The 23,765-nt window shown below is 44.6% G+C and overlaps 1 protein-coding gene across 3 annotated transcripts in view; it reads left to right on the top strand.

Annotated features, from left to right (window-relative positions):
• LOC119164825 (hemocytin-like) overlaps positions 1–23,765 on the top strand; it is a 191,340-nt gene that overhangs the window by 22,752 nt on the left and 144,823 nt on the right. For all 3 annotated transcript variants that reach the window (XM_075873025.1, XM_075873023.1, XM_075873024.1), the window contains exons 6-21: positions 400–594; positions 4,843–5,030; positions 5,629–5,644; positions 7,185–7,558; positions 8,302–8,458; positions 9,127–9,254; positions 10,795–10,954; positions 11,659–11,890; positions 13,165–13,432; positions 14,201–14,287; positions 14,363–14,521; positions 15,538–15,676; positions 16,897–17,067; positions 18,036–18,273; positions 20,741–20,935; positions 22,344–22,469. In XM_075873025.1, the coding sequence (XP_075729140.1) occupies positions 400–594; positions 4,843–5,030; positions 5,629–5,644; positions 7,185–7,558; positions 8,302–8,458; positions 9,127–9,254; positions 10,795–10,954; positions 11,659–11,890; positions 13,165–13,432; positions 14,201–14,287; positions 14,363–14,521; positions 15,538–15,676; positions 16,897–17,067; positions 18,036–18,273; positions 20,741–20,935; positions 22,344–22,469 (2,833 nt within the window). The remainder of the gene's footprint in view (positions 1–399; positions 595–4,842; positions 5,031–5,628; positions 5,645–7,184; positions 7,559–8,301; positions 8,459–9,126; positions 9,255–10,794; positions 10,955–11,658; positions 11,891–13,164; positions 13,433–14,200; positions 14,288–14,362; positions 14,522–15,537; positions 15,677–16,896; positions 17,068–18,035; positions 18,274–20,740; positions 20,936–22,343; positions 22,470–23,765) is intronic.

The following is a 23,765-nucleotide window of genomic DNA, read 5'->3' as shown; positions in this document are numbered from 1 at the left end:
CTTCAAGCGATCTCACTGGGTTCGAAAAGTGGTCCGTCGACTGACCTCCGACAGCAGGTGACAGTTTCCACCATAGCCACTACATACAGCTTGCTCTGACGTCACTGAAATAGTTACGTTGGAGCACCAACACGGTGGGACGTGAGCATTGTGATGTTAGATTAATTTTATCAGCCGATGAGATGCCATTTATTTTGCTATTAGTGAACAGAGGCCCAATAACGGACCGGCGAATTCGTTATCGCACTGAAGCAGGTTAGAAGCGGTGTGATTATGCTGCCTTGACGTCATGCACGCCGCCAACTTGGAGCCATGCTGTGCGATTGTGTCATCACGTCACGTGCAAGCTATTAATAGAGTGCTCGACAGAGCCCTGAACCGGCGACTTGCCGTTCGCAGCCATCACCCTGTGCGACGGCCACACGCTGGGCGCGGGTGGATCGTCATGGCACTGCAACCACACACACGTCGAGACCATCTGTCAGGTGTCGTGTCCCGCAGGACTCGAATTCCAAGCACCCGGAGCGGCACCAGTGTACCGCTGCAGCCTGACCGGTGTCTGGGACCCACCTTTTGTTCCACCGTGTGTTCCTGGTAAATCTTTTTTTATTATTTACAAATGCTGCAGCATTTACTCGGGCCCAAGCAGAAGTGGGAATATCTTTAACATACACAATGCCAACAAGTGTAATTACAACTACCGCTAACATATGAAGTAGAGTATATGTAGATTGCAATCAACAGCTAAAGAGAAAAATTAATGTGCTTTACATTTTCAAGCACCCATTAACATAAAAGTGGTCAAAAATGCACGTACAACGATTCAAAACTTGGAGTAAATTACACACACTAGGCATAAAAAAAGAAGTGAACGCAAGAATCAACTTAAGAGGCACATCTTTAAAAAAACAGCGCAGTCGTGCATGAACGAAGGATGAAAACAAGCCGGGCGCTTGTTTCGTTGATTCCTTCAGAAAGGAAGGATCGCGCAATAAACACAGCACGTCAAAGAAACAGGTGAAAACCTTTGCTCTAACTTGCAATTGCTTTGTTCGCACCTTAGGCGAGTAAACACATAGGATAGATTGAAAATTTTTCTTGAAGCGCACTGAAGACAGACAGAAGAAGCTGACAAGGACAGCGCTCGCAAGCGCTGTCCTTGTCAGCCTCTTCTGTCTGTCTGTCTTCAGTGCGCTTCAACAAAACTTTTCAATCATGAACGTTATCCAACTAGCCCAACTTGCCACCTTGCTGCAACATAGGATAGAGGGGCAGAGAACGAGAAAGGAGTGACTGTGTTTATTGCGAATTCCTTTCTTTCTGAATTATTGCACCGAATAGCCCTCATACATGTTACTATTCGTCCGTTTGCTGACTGCGCTGTTCCTAAAATAAATCTGGACTAACTCTGACTTAAAAGGAATGCTACGGTCACCCACCGCACTGCAATTTTATGCAAAAAAAATAGAACTATTGGGTCAATTGCGCTCGTTCATACACAAAAAAGGGGCGCGTTAAAGAATACTTCATCGCAGAACGAACCTTAGAAGCCACCGGCTCGGAACCCCGTCGACCGCCGGTGACCGTCATTTTGCCATGTTGTGTGTGACGTCAGGTGGTGCTTCATTCAGCGAAGCCGTCGTCTTCTACCTGAGTTTCAGCCGCTGCGAAGCGGTCATGTTCGAATGTCATGCTGAAGAAAATCGGAACAGCTCTACTGCATGCGCAGCTGACCCCGAAACAAAATCGTTGACCTTCTATACGCTGAAATTTCGTGAACTTGAATGTGAACACCTAATAATTACCCCACTCCACACAAACTTTGAGCGCAAATCGGGTACGATGGCCCATTCAAAGGAATCTGGATCCATGATCAGTGGATATGGCGGATTTATTCTCATGCTCAAACGTAATGCGGCACAGAGAATATTGATCGGTAAAAATGAAAGAGGTGCCCGACATTTTGTTCAATTGCGCGGGGTAACAAAAATTCAGATCTCTCTTTGAACTGTCAACCTCTTCAATGAGTGCTCAAAATCTCGTCTTGTTTCGTTAGAGGCTACAGGCAAAGAAACTTAGAACATCTTGATTATTAGGTTGATGCGATAGCGTTAAATACCTCGTTTCGCAGAAATCACGGCATCGGCGTCGGTGTCAGCGCCAGCGTCATTGGTTGTAAGGGAAAAATTATCAACTCATCCGTGACTGACAAATCTAGAAAGATGCAAAGAACGTTCTTGGGTCGGAGGGCGGATCGAACCCAGGCTGTTTTCGAGGCAAGCAGTTGTTTTGCCACACAGCCACACGTCTCCTTGGAAATACATAAAAAATATCTTTCTCTGCTTATAAATGCAGTAAAAATTATGCATACTTTACAAACACACGCAACCTGTATACATGCCTAAAAATACAACATGTCTTATCGCAGTACTTACGCATGGTGCAAGCGTACATTGCCCTCGGGTGCTAAAATATGGGATTATCATAATGAGTTCATGGTTTAAAGCCCACCACCCACTGAGTAGGGCACAGACTTTTAAGACCACGTAGTGGGGGCATAGCAAGTTCGAAGAGATTTCAGGCGCATATACCCGTGGTATAAAGCATTCTAATTAACCATTACACAAAATGCAGCCATATGGAAAAGCTTTAATGTCACAAGCCACTTTCAACTTTATCAATTACATTCTAGTTATCCAAAATTATCACTTCTCGAGTAAAATTATGCAATAGGAAGCATGCACTAAGTGTTTGAAGTATACACATTAGGGAAAGGATATTGCTATGGCGTTCAACTCTTAAAGGCCAAGCTCACGGATCCACCAAATTTATGGCTTTCCGGAAGGAACAGAATACGTCATAAATAATTTTTTTGTGCTGTAGGACAGCACCAACCACGCCATCATCCCTCTTTCTGTGGGTAAGCCAGGTGCCAGCGAGACATCTGTATGGTATTTCGCGCACTTTCTTGATGCTGCACGTGGCTGATGACGATGATGATATATGACTGTGCACATTGTAGTGGGTGGAAAGCATTGAACCACATATTCGTTGCGCAGTTGACATGGTGGCATGACCGGTTGTTATTTCCTCTTTTGTCATGTGTTTTGTCAGGCCTTTTTTGTTACGTAGGTTAACGCCTGTATATGGTCCCTTTGCAAATAAGTTTCAAGCACCAGTGTCTGTGGGAATACACTCGACTGCCACGCAGGGGACTTCGGTTCGAATCCCCACCAACCCGACGTGTTATTTTACTTTTTAGGGGCAAAGCTCCTCTTAGTTTAACTTTTTTCGGCGTCAGGCATAATCAGCAGTATCAGACATACATACAAACAGATAGATAGACGGATGAACAGAGGGACGCATGGACGAACAGACATACGGGCGTTTTGCCCCACTCATTATCATTCACTCCATGGATATGCTGTGATTTTTTTTTCGTTTAATTGTATCAACCGGTAACTTTTTCATGTCTATCGCTTACGCCACTCACGGTGATGGCAGCAGCAATAGCAACGCCGCTGAACGCAATACTGTGTGCCTATAGTAGTGGTGCTTTAAAATAATACGCCGAGTTTAGCTGGTGAGCCGAAAGTGGGGGCTAAGAAAAAAATGTACAGCACTAAACGTGCCACTGCATTTCTTGCCATTTTGAAGCATTGCAAACGTTGAAGGGAAGAAAATATTGCAAATATATTCGCAAGCATAAAATAATCTGACTAAATTCCTAGCATAAAGGTGTTACGACGACTATTCCTGAGCTGCAAACAGATGGGCAGGATAAGGGCATTAAAGACATGAAAGTTTCTTTTTTTTTTTCAACACGCTGCAGGATTTTTGCGTAACTCGCTTGAAGCCTGTCAAAATATATTTACGCCTACACGTTTCCGTGCTCAAGGCAATGCTGATCCGGCGCACAATCTGCCACGTGACACCCGAGGAGGCAGCTTTTAGCCATCGCTCCTTGGGCAAACATAATTTTCAGGCTTGTTTGGACAGCGCTCCATCTAAATTTTACGATCGACAAAATCTTAATCGTTTTCCTTTCGCCCTTTTTCTTCCTCCGCGACACATTTTTATTTGCTAAATTGTGTTTGGAGCGAGCGTGGTCTTAGAAACTGATCTAGAAGAACTACGTATCGTGTGTACTTTTACATTAGTTGTCCGGGGAGTATAAAAATTCTAAAGAAAAAAATGAATGGTGCTCTAATTGTACTAATGTTTACACTACATAAGCTCCTGTTTACCCACATGAAAGCACTCACACACGTTGTCATGTTTCGAAGGAGTGTTTTGCGTAATAATTTAAAAAGAAAGGAAAAGGAGAGAGAGAGAAGAGATACCAAGAAGTCAATTTTCTTTCTTTTAACTCGTATGCTGTCTCAAATTTTCAAAGTTTGGCTTGCGAACATCACGCCTACATTGACCTCTCCCCTCAAGAGAGCGCGAAGGCTCAGCTTTAATCTGCGTGTTGCTTGATCTATGTTTCGTTGGGTAAAAAACGCGTGCAAATTTGCGCCAATTTATGCTTCTCATCTTTGCATCCGTGTGCCTGTGCATATACTTCAAGATGAATATGCTCTGACTTGGCCAAATCGCAGTATTGCACCGAAATATGTGTGCAGATATATTGTCAAGCCTGTTGTCTCACTTATTTCTATAAAAATGTTCCTCTTTGAGATAAAGACCACAGATGATGTTTTCAGAGTCAACAAACACCTACAAAATTAAGCTTTTGCAAAGACTGGCTTCGGCAAACAGCAATATGGTATGCTTTCAGCTTCCATTATTGACGATTGCTTTTTTTTTGTCTGTATGTGCGATTCTTCACTGACTACAAAGGATCTTCCCGTGCGAACACGTCAGCACACGGAGACTTGAACCAGGGTCAGCAGACAGTGACGGAGGGCTCCGAGCACGACGGTCAACAGCAACTCGATCTCGGGGGACACGTGACAGAAGTCACCACGAAAAAGAACTTGGTCAGTGATTCGCTGACAGACAAGGGTTCCGACCTGCCACCAGAAGAGGTTTGTATCTCACAGAAAGTTAACAGATATGGCAAGTGTTTCGGTTAGAATTTTAACCAATTCTAGCTCTCATTCTCTGTCTCTCTCACTTTTATTCTCCTTATCCAAGAGCAAGATAGCCTACCAGGCTCAGCCATGGTTAACCTCCCTGCCTTTTTTTCATCCTTATTCTGTCTCTCTGTCTCTCTAGCGGTCTTTTTTTTTTTTCAAACAGAAGCGCAACTTTCCTCATTATGCGAAAAATTAGGCGTGTAGCCAGAAGTTTTCCGGGACCCCCATCCCCGACATTCCCCTCAATCACTCTGATAAGCGAATGTAATTAATCAGCTTTGAGTAACCATAAATAACTCGTATATTCTCACGTATTTATAATGATTAATAAAACGAGAAAAACAATTGGGCCAAAAAGAATGCTAATTTGCATTATAGCTTTTTTTCGGCTTCACGTTGCTAACCAAGCTGACACTGTAATAAATGCCGAATAATTGTTCGGTCGACTGATTGCTTAAAGTAATATTGTTTAACAATTTTTTATAACCTTTGACATTCTTCGGCACCATATTGATTACTGACTACGTTCTCGTTTTTTGCTTTTCAGATTCCCGGTGAAAATGGTACGTAACCGCATTTATTGCCGTGTTGGTTGAAACAGTATGAAAGTTCAAAAAACTATGCGCACCATCATTTTTCCCGCCATGTGATCAAATAAAAGAGTGTCCCGAATGGTTTAAGGTTTTTCTTGAGCAGATCCTCAAAAAGTTTACCTACAGTGTTATTAATCGTCTGGAACAGGCATCCTGTTGCCAAGCAGTAGTTATACTTGAATTTACGCCTGTTCACAGCAGGACGAAAGTCACCTGGGCAATTTTCAGGTTATATTTCCGAAGTCGTCAGTGCGGAAACCGCTAAATGTTGAATTTTTATGTTTGTGGTTGCAGCTATAGGGCCTGTTTTCTATTCCGCCTAAAATATTTCTTGATATTGGAACAGCCCTATTGGAACACATAGTAAAAAGGAAACAGCATGGAAAAGCAGAGACCAGATAAAGAAGTACTAATACAGAGCACTGTATGTGTACTTCTTTATCTGAACTCTTGTTTTTCGCACTGTTCCTTTTTCATTACGCCGTACCAACACGCCCAAGCAACTCCTTTAGCCGCTAACACACCCTACCTTTTCATGTTATTGTATCTAAATGAAATTATAGTCATCATTATCATCATCGTCATTATCAGTCGACCTCCGCCATGATCCGCCAATCAACCCGGTTCTGGGCTTCCTGCTGCCACGTTATAAGTGCACATTACTTCATCTCATCTGCCCACCTAACTCTGTCTCTCATTCATGCCTTCGCTTTTTGTTCAAATCTAGTCTGTTACTTTGTGATCCACAGTCATTAGGAGTGACAGATTGAATGCCAAAGTGTCAAGATATCAACAGACTAGATTCCAGAATTATCAGCAGTTATGCAAACAACCGCGGCAACAGTTCTTCTTTAATAAGAAATGAAAGGTATGACTTCAAAGGAAAGTTTCAGAAAGTGTTTACAAAAATACAAGCGGGATATTTGTGCTAGCTTAGCTCGACTTAATAGATCAACAAAACAACACCAAATTACTTAACCCTCAAAATAAAGGAAAATATTTGAACACGGGACCACACCGGCGCTAGTGACCCTGCTCCCCTGTTCTATGATTTTAATCATCTTCGAGCTTGAGTGTTCCTATGCGCTCCTGCCTTATTTAAATTTCTTTCCATTCATTAGGTTTCTTATAATCTTGCCTCACTAACAAGTTCTTTCTCTTCTTCATGCAGTTGCTATCATTATTTCTTTTTAAGTAAATCGTTTATTCAGTAAACCATAAGTCACTCGGTTACTCCTCTCTCATCTTTATACTCCCCCTTCCGATTTCCCTAGCCTAGGGTAGCCGACCGGGCAGGGGCCTGGTTAACCTCCCTGCCTTCTCTTTTGTTTTTCCTCCTCCTAGATGCTCAGTCATGCATTCATTCACCAAGTGACTGGCTTACTATTTTGCTCGCTTGCGCACTGAGTTGCTCAGCTGCTTTTTGATGATCAGCTTCAACACGAGATATATATTCCTAGGTGTCTTCTACTAATGAAACGCTATACGACACCACTTCTGTCACGTGCAGAGCTTCCGCCAGCGTCCACCGGTGTGTGCAGCACGTGGGGTCGATTCCAGTTCAAGAGCTTCGATGGCACCTTGTTCCGTTTCGCGGGCACCTGCCGCTACGTCCTCCTCAAAGACTGCGCCCAACCGGACCCCTCGGCGAAGTTCTCAGTCGAACTCCAACACTCGGCGGGCTGCCCCAACGCGGCCAACTGTACTCGAACGTTGCACCTCGTTGGTGCAGGAGTTGGTGAGCGCGTGAGCATAACCCTGGGTCAGGCCCCGCCAGAGGACGCCCAACCGCTCGTAGACGCTATTCCTGGCTTGAGCGCGCAGCATGCCGGGAAGTACCTCGTTCTACAAAGTCCACAAGGATACACTGTGTGGATTGATGAGGTAGGCATTCACGCGCCATCTATTGCAGGGAATCGTTTGTTCCTTCACGTTGCGCCTACCGAGACAGTGAAACAGTTGTGGCATCATATTTCCTTGAGATAGCAAGTTCGATTCGTGGCCGCATCTTGGTCTGCTATAAGCTTCAAGCGTTCGCCGGAACTTATTAAGAGGTATGCGAGCTTTTACAACATAAAAACAAAAAAAAACATTTATGCGTGCGGTAAAGAGCATCAAATGGATGAATATAGATAGAATCCATAAAAACAACGTTTCGTAACTGTCCCACACCACAGAGCAAAAAAGTTAATGATTCGTACTGAATAGAAGACTGGAAAGCCAGCGTGTGCAAAATATTTTGTGTAACCACGTGATCGAATGTGGGAAAAGGACACAATAGCTGAGCCACCAGCACCTGACAAATCACGCTTATTTAAACTATGCACTTGCAGAATCATCCTCTCAAAATTGGAAGTAAAGTTGTAACCGAATGAAATTTCCCCCCTGAGCTCAGTTTTTCGGAGCACACGAATATATATATATATATATATATATTACCGGTTGCCTTAATTTGATTTTTAGCTGTTTTGAACGGTGGACTGGCCTTCGCCAAGATTTATATGTATATGTGAAGGGCAATCTTTCAGTAGATTTCCATTCGTTATATACATTTACAACGGAGATACGTACCGGGCATAGAAATGTTTACTTGGAATTACTTGATCACTGCTCTGTGCCATGTGCAGGAGTCCGTTCAGATTCGAGTGACACCGGCATTACGTGAGACCGCGTGTGGCCTCTGCGGTCACTTCGATGGGGAGCCGTCCAACGACTTGACTCTCCTGGACGCCAGAAGCGCTCTCACACCGCGAGAGTTTGGAATATCGTGGGTGGTAGAAAGAGGTAAGAAGCTGTATACGACCTAAAGTGGAACGGGACATGCCTGAAGTCCTGCGTTCAGTACTATCGAACGCGGTAGTCTAGTTTAAACAGAATAGAAAGTTGGGCGAGTTGGTGTATATTCATATTAAAAGAAAAGCGGCGCACAAAAAGACGGAGACAAAGAAGAGAACCACACACAGCGCTGTGTGTGGTTCTCTTCTTTGTCTCCGTCTTTTTGTGCGCCGCTTTTCTTTTAATACGAGTCTAGTTTAAGCTTACCCTTTTTTTCTATCTTTCTCTTTTCATCCCTCAATTCACTTCCCCCGGTGTAGGATAGCAAACCGGATGCTCGCTTGGTTGACTTTCCTGCCTTTTCTTCCTCTACCTTTACTAACGTTTCAGTCATGGCACGGCCTTCATCCGTGCCACGGCTGAAACGTTAGTAAAAGCGTTCACCTAGTCTTCGTCCGTGCCACGGCTTAAACGTTAGTAAAAGCATTCACCTAGTAAAAGCATTCACCTAAACGCATTGACATCCAGATATACTTACAGTGACTGTGTAATCATATGCCTTTGAGTGCGTCTTGTCACTTCACTTGTGGGCACTGTTTAATGGGTTAAATGTGTGCACTGTGTATGTGGTGGTCTTGCAAAGTAATTCACTTTTATCGTTCTCGATGGTCCCACAGATTGCGTCCACAGTGGCCTTGAGAGGGAAGCCTGCGCTGTGCGCTCCAGCGCTGACAAGAATGTATCCCTGACGGCTTTCGACCGCTGTTCCATCATCTTCAACGACATCTACAGGGATTGCCACAAGGTAACGCTAGTATTGCGGTGTGCGCGCTTAATGTCGATCATTTACGGTCCATATTTGGGAAAGCTCTTCCAAGTTATAGCTGTGCCCCCCTCTCGAATCGTTTTACACGTCAAGCTTTTGGAGCTTATTTCGTTATTTCGTAACCCACAGCCCCTGACTTGGCTGTGAAGGTCGCGAGGCAATGCTAGCGGTGTGATTTGCTTTTGTGCCGTCTAAAGGCTATTTGACATGCCGCCATTGCAGCGAGAGAAAAAATCGTCTCCTGTGCCTCATTCACTTCATTCGCAACCACCGCTAATGGTGGTTTCATTTCAGATGAGCTGTAAATGCTTTGTGTATCGAGCAAAAGTATCCGCTGTTATTCTTTGTGGAAAACACAGCACATTTTTTTTTTGAAAAATAATGTAACGGTACCTATGCATTACTATATTATTGATTTTTCATGAACGGTGAGAAAAATTGCGCGTGTTTTGTCCCTTAAGAACACTTCAATCTAAATTAAGTTAAAAATGCAGAAGGACCCTCACTAAAACAAAGGCGTCGACACATTTTTTTATGGCTTGGTCGACCCGGCGCTATTTAGACGGGTCCCGACGGAAAAATCGCGCCGCCGCTGGGAATACAGCGAAAACTTTTCAGCATGCTGGTCGCTCGCCGCTGACCACTGGTCGTTTTTTCCGCTGTGACCGAACTCACATCCTGAAAATCGCTGCGTTTTGTGTCACGTGAAACGGCCTTAACGGTCCAAATGCTGCTTCTGAGCACGCGCTGCCTAAACGAAGGTAGGGACAGGATAGAAACGAAAGGTGAGGTTATTAACCGCTCTAAAAAAAAAAAAAAACTGGTATGCATACCTAACATCATGGCAACGGGTGGTGTAGCTTTAAAAATGGAAATGGAAAAAAAAAGTTGCTTGAAGGCCACTGTTTCTCGATCAGATCTTCTTTCGATTTTATTCCTTATAGCATATTAAAGATTAGCCCGTAGTGTGAAGGAGGCTCACAATCATTAGGACACGATGTAATGGCAGCCATATTGTCGTAACTTACGACTAATCGATCGTAGTTTCAGCCTTGAATTGGTCTGTGTATTTTTAGTATTCTTTCTTTTTCGTTGTGGTTTTGTGATGTGGGGCTTGTGAGCTGCGAACTTCACCGTGATGTCTTAGTAGGTGAACTAAAAGCCACAAAGTGACGGAATAATTTCCCTCTTTATCAGAACATCATAAGGGGAAAAAAAGCCTTTTGCAATGGCGGTGCTTCATGAAGACGAAGCAAATACACAGCGATGCGAGATTCTCACTTTGTATGTAGACATAAATATCGTCCTCCCTCCTCTTGAATACGAATAAATGTTGATGGGTAACTTGAATCGACATTCTGCAGAAGATTGCTGTATAGGACAATAAAAATGCAAATGCACCGACAAAACTTTGTGAACAAACACTCTTACTTGTCGTCTCTGATCAGCCGTAGCAAGAAAACAAAGCAAAATCAGTTGGCCTTTGATCAATAACCTAATGGTTTCCCTATCTGCGCAGGTATTGAGACCAAACCGTTTCTTCGAGTCCTGTCAACAGGACTGTTGCGACAGGCGTTCGCCCTCAGGCTGCGAGTGCGCCACCTTGGATGAGTACTTCCGCGAATGCCAACGCCTCGGCGTCGACCTCAAGGAAACGTGGAGAAGAGACACAGTCTGCCGTGCGTTGCAAGCCTCTGTTCTCACTTATCTCTTGACTGCTAATCTGCCGATACGCCCGATTGGTGTTTTAGGGCCACTAACGTTCTTGAGCACGTACTACACTTTTGTGCTGTTGGATATGTGTTCACTCAGAACTGCTGACAAGTACAATGACGTCACTTGTGACATCATTGTACTGTACAGCGGCGTTGTCACAGCACTTTGATTTAAGAGTGCGGCTCCAAAGCGCATAGAAAGCTACAAAAGGTACAGCGAACATATGGAAGAATACTATTCGCACCCAGAATTGCATGAGTAACCGTACACGCTTGATGCCGAATATCCCTCAATGAATGCTGCTCGCGCCATTGCCGATTTCGTGTCTTAGCTTACAGTACAAGGAACATTGTTAGGTCATAGCTTAATACAAAAAAAAACAACTGCTTGTGCCATACACACGCACAAAAAAGGAAATAAAATCATGCTAGCACACATGGTTGCCGTCACGCTTGCCTTTTTACGATACTCCATATAATACAATTCGCGCTCTTACAACACTGCTTCATGCTACCTTACTGTCTTAATGTAAGTAATGTTGTAGGTTTATGTTGGCTCAAAATGTTCTATATAAAGTATGCACATGACAAGGATCATTGAAGAAAAACAGATATCGACACCGTCACTGCTCGACTAATTTCCTTCCATGCGTTTTTCGTCCAACCAGCCCACACGTGTGACGGAGGTAGTGAATACCACGAGTGCGGTCCGGCTTGTCGTGCCACGTGCGCCGACCGCGAGCCGGCATGCGCGCTCAGCCAATGCGCCTCGGGCTGCCACTGTCCCCAAGGATTGCTCTGGGACAGCGGCCGCTGCGTGGAGCCGAGACAGTGCGCCTGCACCTACAGGGGCCGGAAGTACCAGAGCGGCGAGCAGGTCGACCAAGACTGCAATACATGGTGGGCTAAGCTCGACGGTCACCGATAGTGTCCTTATTGCGCAAGCCACCTATAGAGTCTAAGAAAAACACGGAGTAATGTTTTTTTTAATTACACATGTCACATGTTTAACTCTCTTTAAAGAGATACGTTAACTCTTTTTCGTCCCACGACTTTCTTCCTGATAGCCAACGTGCCTCTTTGAAGCGCGTATACGTGCGGTATTCCCATATAATGCAATAAGAAAAAATAACTTTTCCCTTTGTGTACAAACACGGATCGTTGTGTATCACACACAAGCATCCCAATTCCTCGTAGCCGAAGAGTAATTGACAATGAAATGAAACATTCCCAAAAGAGGCTGACGAGGCTCCCGTCATCTGTGAAAGCTTTGAAGACATTTTATCACGTATAAAAACGCCAACCGTAAATGAAGAACGCGTGTGCACAGAACGTTGACGAAAAGCATGACGCCAGAAGCCTTTTGAAACGGAGCTAGTGCCGCACTACATGTGTGGCAGCTGCTTGAAATATCACGGGTTCTCTCAAGTAATTAAAAACGAGGAGTAAGTACTAATGTTTCGGGAGACCGAAAATGGGCTTATGGTTTGTCACGGCCATGATCCAAAACTTTGTAATCAAGACGCTTAACACCGGAAGTCAAGTTGTATGGAATCTCTGGTAGGTGTCCCTTCAAGACGAATTCCCTGAAAGACGACTTCATAGGGGTTGCATAGGCCGTAGCTACAGCTACATTCAGCTTGGTTTGCGATTTTCGCAAAAAGCCACAACCAACAAGCGTGGCAAGCACTGTGCACAAGGTTCCCTACTGTAAGCGCGATGCTCACGAGACACGGAAGTAGACAAACTACAAAGGGCATCGTAGTCTAGACGTTAATGGAAAATACCGTTGGTGTAACCAAAGAAAAAATTCTGCGAATAATTAGACTCATCTCCTGACAAAGGGAGGATCACTCTCAATATTTTTGGGATACAAATATATGTATCATTGTTGACAACGCTTCTATTGTGTTACAACGCACATGTGATGAATACAAACTGGCTCCTTGAAATATTACTCCCATTGAGTATACATATAGAGAGTGTGATCAACTAGGGGTTTTATTTTGTTATAAAACTCAACCGGAAAATACATCATTTGAAGTAAATCACCTCATGCTAAGAGGCCCAGAGGTTTCCGACGCTGATTTTTGGTCAGATTTTCATTTAACAATGACAGTCTTGTAGCATCTTGTAAGGTTGATGTTACATCATACAATACCGATTCCGTGCAGTGTATGTGACGACGGCCGCTGGCAGTGCACCAAGGCCATTTGTGACGCAACATGCTCGGTGCTTCTGGGACACATCTACACCACCTTTGACGGCGGACGGTTTCAGACGCGCGGTCATTGCGGGTTCATCCTGCTACAGGCGCAAGGCATCCGGGTAATCCAGAATAAGCATGTGTGCGCTGGTTTACCAAAGGACGCCGTCTGCTTGGGAGACATACACGTGCAGATAGGAGAGAACATCCTAGTGTCCATAAACCAGCAGCTGCAGGTGAGAGCTCTTTGTTAGCTAAATATGGCTTGTTGAAGTAGCTGACCACTTTTTTTTAGAAATTTTATTTGTGTTTTACAATCTTCAACTTGATATTAACTAGATGGCATACAAGAAAACAAAACGAAAATATTGTGGACGTTCTTTGCAGTAGTTGTGATATAAGTGAGAAGAAAGGGAAGTGGACGAAAAGATAACTTGCCGCTGGCAGGCACCGAACCAGCGACCTTGGGATAACGCGTCCGATGCTCTACTGATTGACGTGCAGCGGCTGTCATACATACGTCCACTTCACTGACTATATATTCGCCTTCTTACTTCAACATGACTACTTATATGCCCCAATCCCTTTACACCTATTAACCTTTAATAAGGAAGTACAGAAATGGCTCTGCGTAATTCAATTAACCTCCAACAAGTGCACCATTAGATCAGCAGAATGGAGAGAAAGACAAGCTGATGCGTTCTCAGGCATAAAATGGTATCAGCTCGCGCAAAATAAGGTAAATTGGAGATAGCTGGGAGAGGCACTCGACGTGCACTGGACGTAAATTATACGCTGGTAATGGATAAATAAAGGGTTCAACTTGGTTTTTTATAGAAAGAAAAGAATTACAAGTTTGGTTTTCGATGGCTCCTAGAAAAGTTCTTTGCCTGAAACAAGCATTGAAAACTGGAAGTTTTGATTTTGTTTATCCTCCTCGCGTTTTTCTCGGTTGCGCATTTCATTCTCTCTCTCTCTCTCTGGCCACTTCCTTTTCAATGCAGGTTCTCATAAATGCCCGGGAGCTGACGTCCCTTCCCGCCGTGCTTCCGAACGTCACAATCACGAAGCCAACGTCCTTCTTTATCGAGGTTAGAGGAGCCACGTGATGAATATTGACGTTTCAATTTCGTTGTCAGGATGGTAAACACCACCCTGTGTTCCAGGTGGAGACCAAAGGCCTGACGCTCCTGACGGACGGCAAGAGCCGTCTCGTCCTCACTGCCAACGAAGGTCTCTACACTAAGACGATGGGCATGTGCGGCACATTCAACCACAACAGCCAGGATGACTTCTTGTGTCCCGGAGGCGACATCGACTACCAGGTGCGCATGCACTAGCCTTTTGAGCTGTGGTATTGACAACCCAAAAAAAGTAAATAATGGATGAAGTGAGGGGTCACAGACAAGTGCTTATCTGTTCCCCCTAGCTTCGTCCGTAGATCGACAAGCTCGCTTTGAAGTCTGCTCGCCGAGGCTCACTCAGACTCAGACCGAGCTGCGTCAGAGTGAGTGTTTGAGTGTGTTTTGGAAATTTAGTCCATCCGATTATGTGTGAATGTGGCTGAGGAAAATTTTAGTGAATGAGTCCAACTGAGCCCTGAGCGGGAAATATGCTTCTTGAGGGAGTCTGACCGTGTACTGTGTGATGTAAAGGCACGCTAAATTGCACCAGATGACCGAAATTTCTGGAGCCCTTCACAACGGCGTGCCTCATAATCATGTCGTGGTTTTGGGTTCTAAAAAGAAATTCAATCAGTTTGAGTGAGCTTCTTTTTTTTTTTTGTCAACGTTAGGCTTCATTCCGCGTTTATCTCTCGCGCCCTCAACATTTGTGCAACTGAGACGAACTTATCCAAAACTTTCCCGTTGACCAGTGTCAGCGGTGATTGTGTTCATCGAACGAACATTGAACCAAAACGGATAGTTTAGTTCTGGGATATTCAGACCAGATGTTTGTCGGACAAGATAACTGGCGTGCTATCTGCAAATCGGTTCAATAAAAAATTTATGACAGTAATCAATGTAAATTATTCACATCAAATGAATGTTGCCATTGCGCAATTAAAATAATAAATTAGTAATAAAACTAGTGGCTGCTTGGGATACGCTTTTGAGGTATTTGCACACCCCTTAACAATCGTTTCTGAAGATGCTGCGTGATATCTCACAAGTCTATTATTTGAATAGGAAATAGCAATGAGACCAAACTCTCGCCAGCAACCAAAATACACCATCAGTTATCATACATATATAACTGTGTGGGTTGTTGCATGAGGTTGGAATGGCAGTCAAATAACAATAGACGTAGGATAAATACAAACGTTGTGTGTGGGGTGCAGGTGGAATCGTTCGCGAAGCAGTGGGCCGACGGCGAATGTGCCAGCGTTGAGGCTGTGGCCACGCAGTGCGACCAAGACACTTTGCTCTGGCCCGAGAGCAAGCACATTTGCAGGCAGCTCTACCAAGGCGCATTCACTGGTATGTCATGCATGTCTTCGTGTCAATCATGTATTCAAATACAAACTCGGCAGAATTGTCAAAGGAAAAGTTTGCATGTCTCATGCCCAGATAATGACATTTGAATCAGTCGCCAAGAAAATGTTCATTGAACAATTTCCAATTTAACAGTACATAGATAACTCGTGTATTCGTCACGATCTTTAAGAACAAAAATTTCAACAAGAAGGTTAGACAAGCCTGCTAGCCATAATACGTTTTTTCGTGATACCCTGTAAAGGCAACTATCTAACATCATCTTACTTTTTAGAAACAAAGTCGCAGTTTTGCCAAAAAAAGCGAAGCAATGAATGCGATAGCAACCTATTCTAATGTTTTACGAAGCAAGACTAGCATTTTTAAAAGCAATAGTAATTGTAGCAAATATGCGCTTGCTAAGTAACCAAGTTGCCTGTGGTGCAGCCAAAGTAGATCATCACAACACGGCTCACGAGTAGTGACGGCGAGAATGAGAAGTGCCTCCCGTGGGCGCATGCTGGTACTAAGGACTATACGTCGTGTTTCACCGCTGGTGGCAGTTCGTTATGTGTAGAGCGCATCTATATGTGGACGACCGCTCCAGGTTGGACTTCCATGAAGAAGGAACCAAACCATCGTTCATAATCTCGTGGACCTCATGAAGTCACTTACATGACCCTTTCTAACCTTGGACAAGCAGCTTTGCGGGCTCTCCTATCTGTATACAATGACCCGTGAAAATAATACTGTGTGAATAATGTGTGAAATAACATGGATTATTTAAATAGTGTTTCAGGTGAAACTAAGAGCTCGAACCTATGTCTCTGAAAAAATATTGTGCACACTGTGAACGGAATGAGTGATAAGTTTTTTTTTTTTATTGAAATCTTCTCAGTGTTTTCAGTGCCTTATTTTAAATAAAGAACAGGGAAGAGGCATGTAAATGAGAAATATATATTACAAAATACCACCAGCGTGTTTCGCACATCAGAACACTGCATCCTTGGATACGTTTTTATTCCTCTTATATAGCAGCTTCGCCGCTTAATTGCTGTTCCAAAAAAGCCGCAGCCAAGCGTTTTCATTTCTATCAGGAGAACTTTTTCAATTTCATTGACGGATGTGAAAAGCAGATCTGCCGGCACTGAAACCACGTGTTATTTGCGCGTCTGTACGACGTGCAGATGTAGTAAACGGAACATTCACCCTCGATTTTGGCGCAGTGTGCCACCATTCGGTGAACCCGGACCCGTTCTTCGAGCTCTGCATCCAAGCATCGTGCGGCTGCCACTCTGGCTCCGGAGACTGTCTCTGCCCCGTGTTCTCCCACTACGCGCATGCGTGCTCTTCTAAGGGTCACGTGATCGACTGGAGAGCCCAGGTGCCCGTGTGTGGTAAGTGGCCGCTGGAGTAGCCGGAATTTATTTTCCGTGAGACAAGAGAGACCAACGTTCCTTTGAAGCGAGCAATCCTGCTTTAGATTGCAAAAATTCGCCGATTGCGACGGTGCTGCGTTATGCGAATTCTGATCATCGCTTCCTGTTGAGGCCAGGCCAAAAAAGTTGTGACTTCCCACAAGGCATCAAATGCACCTTAATAATTTACCTTTGTGAAGCGGGCAGTACCCACTACACCGTTATTTGTATTTTGCAGATAAGTGGAGTACTCGGTACACATCTGTAAGGCATAATGTGCACTTTGTCATTGCTGCATGTGACTGTTGACGATAAGGAATTATGGAGGAGCACTTTGCAGTGGGTGTAAAGCATTAAACCACACACGTGTTGTGTAATCAGATTTGTGTGATTACTGGTTTTCTTATAACTGCTTATATTAAATCTCAGCAAAGGAAATGAGGCAGTACAGTGCATGTGCGACATTCACTAGATAATGTTAATAAGTATAAAATTATGTCTAATTATTCTGCGGTCTGCTTCAATATTTGTAGGAAGGTTATCAAATAGTAGGTGCAGAATGCATGCCCAGTTTCTTGTTTGGTTATATTCATTTCAAGCAAAGAAGAATATTTCTCTTGGCATTGGTGTTCGAACGCTGCACGTCGAACGATAGACGAAGATGGCAGTGTCTCCAGCAAAGGGATCCTCTGCAGCAACACGCTGAACAATGAAATTAAATTACCTCCAGTTGTCCACCCAAATCACCTGCACAATTGTTCACGCCACATTTCAGGCCAATCGAGGAACCACGCGGTGCGTGACGCGCCCCCTACGGGTATTGTGTTGACCACCGCTGAAGGGGTTATACGGAGCATGACGGCGGCACAAACGGCAACAACACGTAGCGAGTGTATACGACTGCATATAATGGCTAGCAAAACAAAAATGGCGTTGTGTGTCTGCAGGCGTTTACTGCGAGCACGGCCAGACTTACCAAAGCTGCGCTCCGGTGTGCGACTCAAGCTGCGCGCTGATCGGCCGCAACACGTCGTGTGGAGGACGCTGCGTGGAAGGGTGCGCCTGTGATCCGGGCTTCAGCCTGGACCGCCGAGGCCGCTGCGTGCCCATCAGCCAGTGCGGATGTCTGTTCGCCGGACACGAGTACCCTGCAGGATTCAAGCAGCGAAGGCACGATCAGCACTGGTAAGTAGCTGTTCGCGTGTTGGCATTTCTTTGCTCTCTTTGAAGAGAAACGATGGAATGCACCGTGAGTTACGACATACAAATGATCTGCGCATGCGTCGATCCGCAAGACATGTCCGCGTGTGCTCTCTACTTCTGCCCTCACACTTCCTTTAAATAATTATGCGCAGCGTCAGCGTGCAACGCATGGTGCCATTTTCCCCAGCTGATACTATTTCACTTTGGAAAGAGAAGAAAGGTTTGCTGATAACTGGCGAAAATCCGCAAGACCATAAATAGATTGCCGTTACTGGGAGTACGGATCACGGGTGCTGAACGCGATAGTGTGAGAAAAAAAATACAAAAACGAAAGCACGCGAAGGAAGTTGATAGCGAAATTTTCGCGCATGCGTAACAGAGTAGGCCACCACAAAGGCATGGGTTTCAGGACTACAATGAATGTACACGTTACGTATATCAGTTATTAGTAATCACTTTTGAAGGAAAGAAGTTTGTAGCGGAAGGCACCACAGTGACAAAGAGCCCCGATATGGTGTCTAATCACAATCGCAACGCATTTGAAACAACATTCATGTTATCACACAGGGTGACTTACTAACTGGCTCATTTCCACCTCATCAAGTGTCGCATGGTTCTACTATGCAAGCTGCTTCTTTCTTGCTCTTTCTTTACCTGTCTCATTATCTGGTAGTCCTGTGCAATGGCAATGGTTTCAGCCGTCGATGCACAGAGGGGTATACGAAGGCATATCCTAAGAGCATATCCTAAGAGTGTGCGCAGGTTAGTTTTGCACGCGTTAGATATTACAGGCGGGCTGTACCGCAGAAATTGAACCGATCCGTATGTACCACAGGCAACATGCCATGAACCCTTCCTACCGCTTGGCGAGCTTCGCTACTGAGAGGCCCCGCACGAAATTTCGTGCAATTGTCTGTGCGCATCATGCACCGTTTACGTCAAGTTTTACGCCTGTGGAGAAATCGGTACATCTTTCGTGGCGCCTCCCCCTTTCACAAGTACGTCTTACGATCCCAGGAATACAAAAGAAATCAAAATTGTCTTCTTCAGCCCTAAAACAATTCGGCCTACACCTCTTGCACGAAATGTACAATAACCACGTGTACATATACACCGGTGGTTATACCACAGATTCTATAGTTCTGGGGGTGCAGTGTTGACACCAGCTAGACAAATCACCCTGCGAATCAAGCTGTCACACGTTACTACGTCTACGGCGGCAGAACTTGCGGCTTTGCGTGGCCCCCTAGAGCACATCAAATCCCAGAGAACGAGTAAACGGGCTATGTTTTTCGACTCGAAAGTGGCCTACAGAGCATGCAGTCAGTTCTTCGACGAGGCTGTCACTAACAGTTAACATACGAGGTTGTCAAGCTTCTTCATCAAGCCACAAAAACAGGCCACGAGGTCAAATTTCAGTAGGTGTAAGATCAGTGGCAATGATTCCGCAGAAAACGCGGCTAGCACATCCCACCAAGAAGAGCACATCTTTCCGATCCCTTTGTCAAGGACAGATGCTGGAAAGCAACTTCGTCACCTGGCACGTAGTCTGTGTCTGTTGGAGTGGAACACCCCAAGCATAAGTCTTACGAGACTCTACCAAATAAACCCTCGACTGAAACGTCGACGTCGATCCGGACTTCGTCGACATGAAGCCCCGCTTCTTTGTCGGCTTTGGTTGGGGGTCACCTTCACAAAAGCATATACAATTCACATTAGATTGACCGACAGTGCGGAATGCGACGTCTGTGGCACCGAAGAAGACATCGACCATCTGCTATGCCATTGCCCTCGATCTGCCTCTGAGAGACAAAAGCTTTCTGAGGCATTGCGACAATTAAACGATCGGCCACTCTTTGTGCAGATACTGCTGGAACACCATCCTTGTCCTTCGTCGGCTGAAAAGGCAGTCAAAGCCGTTTCGTGCTTTTTAAGGACTACAGGCCTATGTGAACGCCTTTAATTTTTGTTTAGTGCCACCACTGCATACACGTCAGCCCATTGACCAACAATGTGTTTCTCTTTTTCTCTCCTCTTTCCCCCTCTCTCTCTTCTTTATACTCCCCCTTCCTATTCTCCCAGCGTAGGGTAGCAAACCGGGCATGTGCGTGGTTAACCTCCCTGCTTCCTTTCTTGCTGTTCCTGTCCTTCTTTCCTTCACCTGTTTCCTTCCTTTTTTTCTTTTCCTTACTTTTATCTTTTCTTTCTGTCTGTTTTCTCCTATTTATTTCTTCATCTGACAGTATATTTCTACAGATTATTCTGGCCGCGGTGGTCGCATTTCGATAAAAGCTATATGGTAGCCCGTGTACCGTGCCATGTCAGTGGCGTTAAAGATCACCTGATGATGGAGATTTCCGGAGCCCTCCACTACGGCATCTTTCATAAGCATATCGTCGTTTTGCAACGTCCCACAGATATTACGATGATATTCGCTTATTTCATGCAGTGAGTGCCTGGCGGGTCAGTGGCAGTGCAGACCGGCGAGCGCCGACGAAGTGATCCTGGTGCCTCCGGCGAGCGAGTGCGGCACAAACGAGGAATACACCGAGTGCCGTTCCAACTGTCCGGCCACTTGCGCGTTACTCCACAGCCCTCCGGCCGCTGGAAGCTGCGCCGTCGACGTCTGCCAGGCTGGATGCCAGTGAGTTCTTCACCACATTTCACCGCTACTGCGGACCATCTTTTTCGCTCGGGTAACACGGCTCTTCCATAACATTTGCTCACAGGCTAGTAGGTCCATAGCTGGCAAAGACATCGTAGGCGCAGAACGAAGACTGAAGAGACGCGGACAAGCACATACTCACAATCAGGCTTATCAAGCCGGTGCTTAGCTTCCGATACCCTCACGCATGCGGGCATTTACAAATAACTCAAGAAAAAAAAGCAATATCTATTGTAACATCCTCATTTTAAAGCATACTCATTTTTAAACAGATGCAAAGACTTGACGCTGATGCATCGTCCTGCGCCTACGATTTTCTTCTCAACAGAGTTGTTCTCCACAGCTTCATGCAATCTTTTTTACAGACACCAAAGAAAAAAAAACTATTATCTTTCGCAATACTCAAACACCATCACACTTGCCTTAGAATGCGCATGATAAGCTAGAGAATACGCTTGCAGAAAGTTAGGGTGGTGGCGGGACATTCAATTTCCCGCACCAGACACCATGACGTGATTGATTTTAATTGTGTGTATTGGGCCAACGTAGTCCTCAATAGGTTAAATCAAATGCAGCCTTCAGAGAAAGCTAGAGGCTCAATATAACAAGTTTCAGATATAATTGCTGCGGAAATGTAAAAAAATGCAAAAAGGTGCTTTTAAACTCGTGATTTCAGCATCGTATAGTTGTCGGCGAGAAATGTCAAAGTGATACTTTTGGCATTTATTTTTGCATCAAATAAACTTGTTGTGGTTATGTTAACAAATACGGTTTCAAAAGTATACATTTTCAGAGAAATCTAGTTGGCTATTTCACTTCAATTCTCTTTAATAAATACTACAATGTTATTAACACAATCGTTCAACTGTTGTAGCGAATGAAACCTACTGTCATGCTGCAAAAAAAAATGGAAACCACAGGAACAAGAGAATGAAAAGACTTTTTTTTTTCTTTAGTCTTTGTCATCCTGTAGTTTGTTACTATTCTGACCAGTGCCGAGACGTTATCGTTGTTGTTCTCGAATTTCTCAAATATACAAAACAAATAGGCCAAGCAGTAAAGAAAGCGTCAAAGAGTACGTATGTGACACCAGCCAAAGTATTCAGTTCAACGACATTATTTGCTTCTAACTTCATTTGTCTAGGAAGATTGCATTCGCACGTCAACCACGAAGATTTCACGTTGAGTCCCATATGTAGACGGAAGGCACAGTTTACTCACGAGCACAGGAAAACATTTTTTCCTGTCCGAAAAAGATGACTGAAAGCGAGTTTTCCGAGCGTGTAAAAAATGTTGACGATGAAAGAAGTTGTAGAAGTTAGCGTCTTGCATGGCAACATGCCTCGAGGGACGTACGCGTAACACGACTCTGCCTTTTCCACCGCAGATGCCGAAAGGGTTTCGTCCGAGACGAAAGGACTGGATCCTGCGTTCCTCCCACTTCGTGTCCCTGCCAGCACGGACTGCGAAGCTACGCCGACGGAGACAAAATTGACATCGAATGCAATCAGTGGTGCGTACCAGCCGCCAAGAAGTGCGCGAAGCCCATCAGTGGGTATCACGCTAGACGCGGCTCACAATGCGAGTGAAAAAAAAACACAACAAAACATCTGACGCGCGTATGTATGAATGCTAATGAGTTCTGTTCGAGTAAGAGGAGACTGCACTTCGCTGTTATCGCGTTTCTGAAAAAGTTTACAACAGGCCTGTCGCTACTTTGACGAGTACAAATACGAGATCTGGGCAGCGTTGCAGAATCGTGGAGAAATCGTGAGCGTAAAAGTCATAATAGAGGCATCGCTTGCGCTAGAGAGAAACTTACAGAAAACAAAAAAAAACTGGTTAAGATTCGCCTTACATGTCTGCAAAGTGAGAGCCATTCATTGGGGCTAATTTACAGTGTTTTTATTGATTTTCAACACGCAAAAACTAGTGCACAATAATAGCTTGTGATAATTAACCAAGCAATTCTTAAAATTTTTTTATTAGCACATCTCCACCTTCCACTGATTGACTGAATCTAATGTAATGTACACAAATTAACTATCACTGAATTGGTTTGCTTTCATAATGATGAGATTAAAATGCAAAGTAATGGCTACGCACCCCGCGATAACTTCTGTTTCTCTTTCCTCACTCTGGCTTTCCGTTCAAGCCCACGTTCGCATGAGGTTTGCACATTGAATATTAAAACCCTGCATTACAACAAAGGCGGCATAAGTCAGTGCACGAGTGTCGAAGCATCGATAGCTGTATGACTATATGGCTAAAATATTTGCGAAAATGAGAAACACGACACAAATGTACATAGTAAGAGCCACTCGTAAGAAACATGGCCACGGAATACACGAGCTATATTGTTCGACTAGAAGACAACGACAAAACTATATCGTCCTTGCTGGAGTCAAGGAAGGTGGGAGACTAGCCACTTCATCAGGCAGTGGCCCCGTCTTGTGTCTTGGCGGCGTATTTGGCCAGCCAGACAGCCCATAGGTGATCATCTGAGCACGCTCCCAGCAGCACAGCCTCCCACTGCTCGAGCGTAGCTATCCTAAATGCTGGATTAGCGCTCTGTTCGAGGGTGTGTGTCGTTGCGGCACGTAATTTGGACCGAAGAAAGAGAGCGTAGCAGGATAAAGCTTTTGGTCACAGGCGCATACTAAACGTGACATAAAGGGGAGAGTGGGGATTAAAATTTTCAGCAATCACATGCTTCGTTGAAGCTGTAAAGCATAAGCGTTTCTCGACGTGCAACTCGGGTGATGAATTGCTACAACAAAAGTGAATCTTTTAAGTCTATATTGGAAGA

This window comes from Rhipicephalus microplus, chromosome 9 (genome assembly GCF_043290135.1).
Source record: "Rhipicephalus microplus isolate Deutch F79 chromosome 9, USDA_Rmic, whole genome shotgun sequence".
Lineage (NCBI taxonomy): Eukaryota > Metazoa > Arthropoda > Arachnida > Ixodida > Ixodidae > Rhipicephalus > Rhipicephalus microplus.
This window is presented reverse-complemented; position numbering and strand designations above follow the sequence as displayed.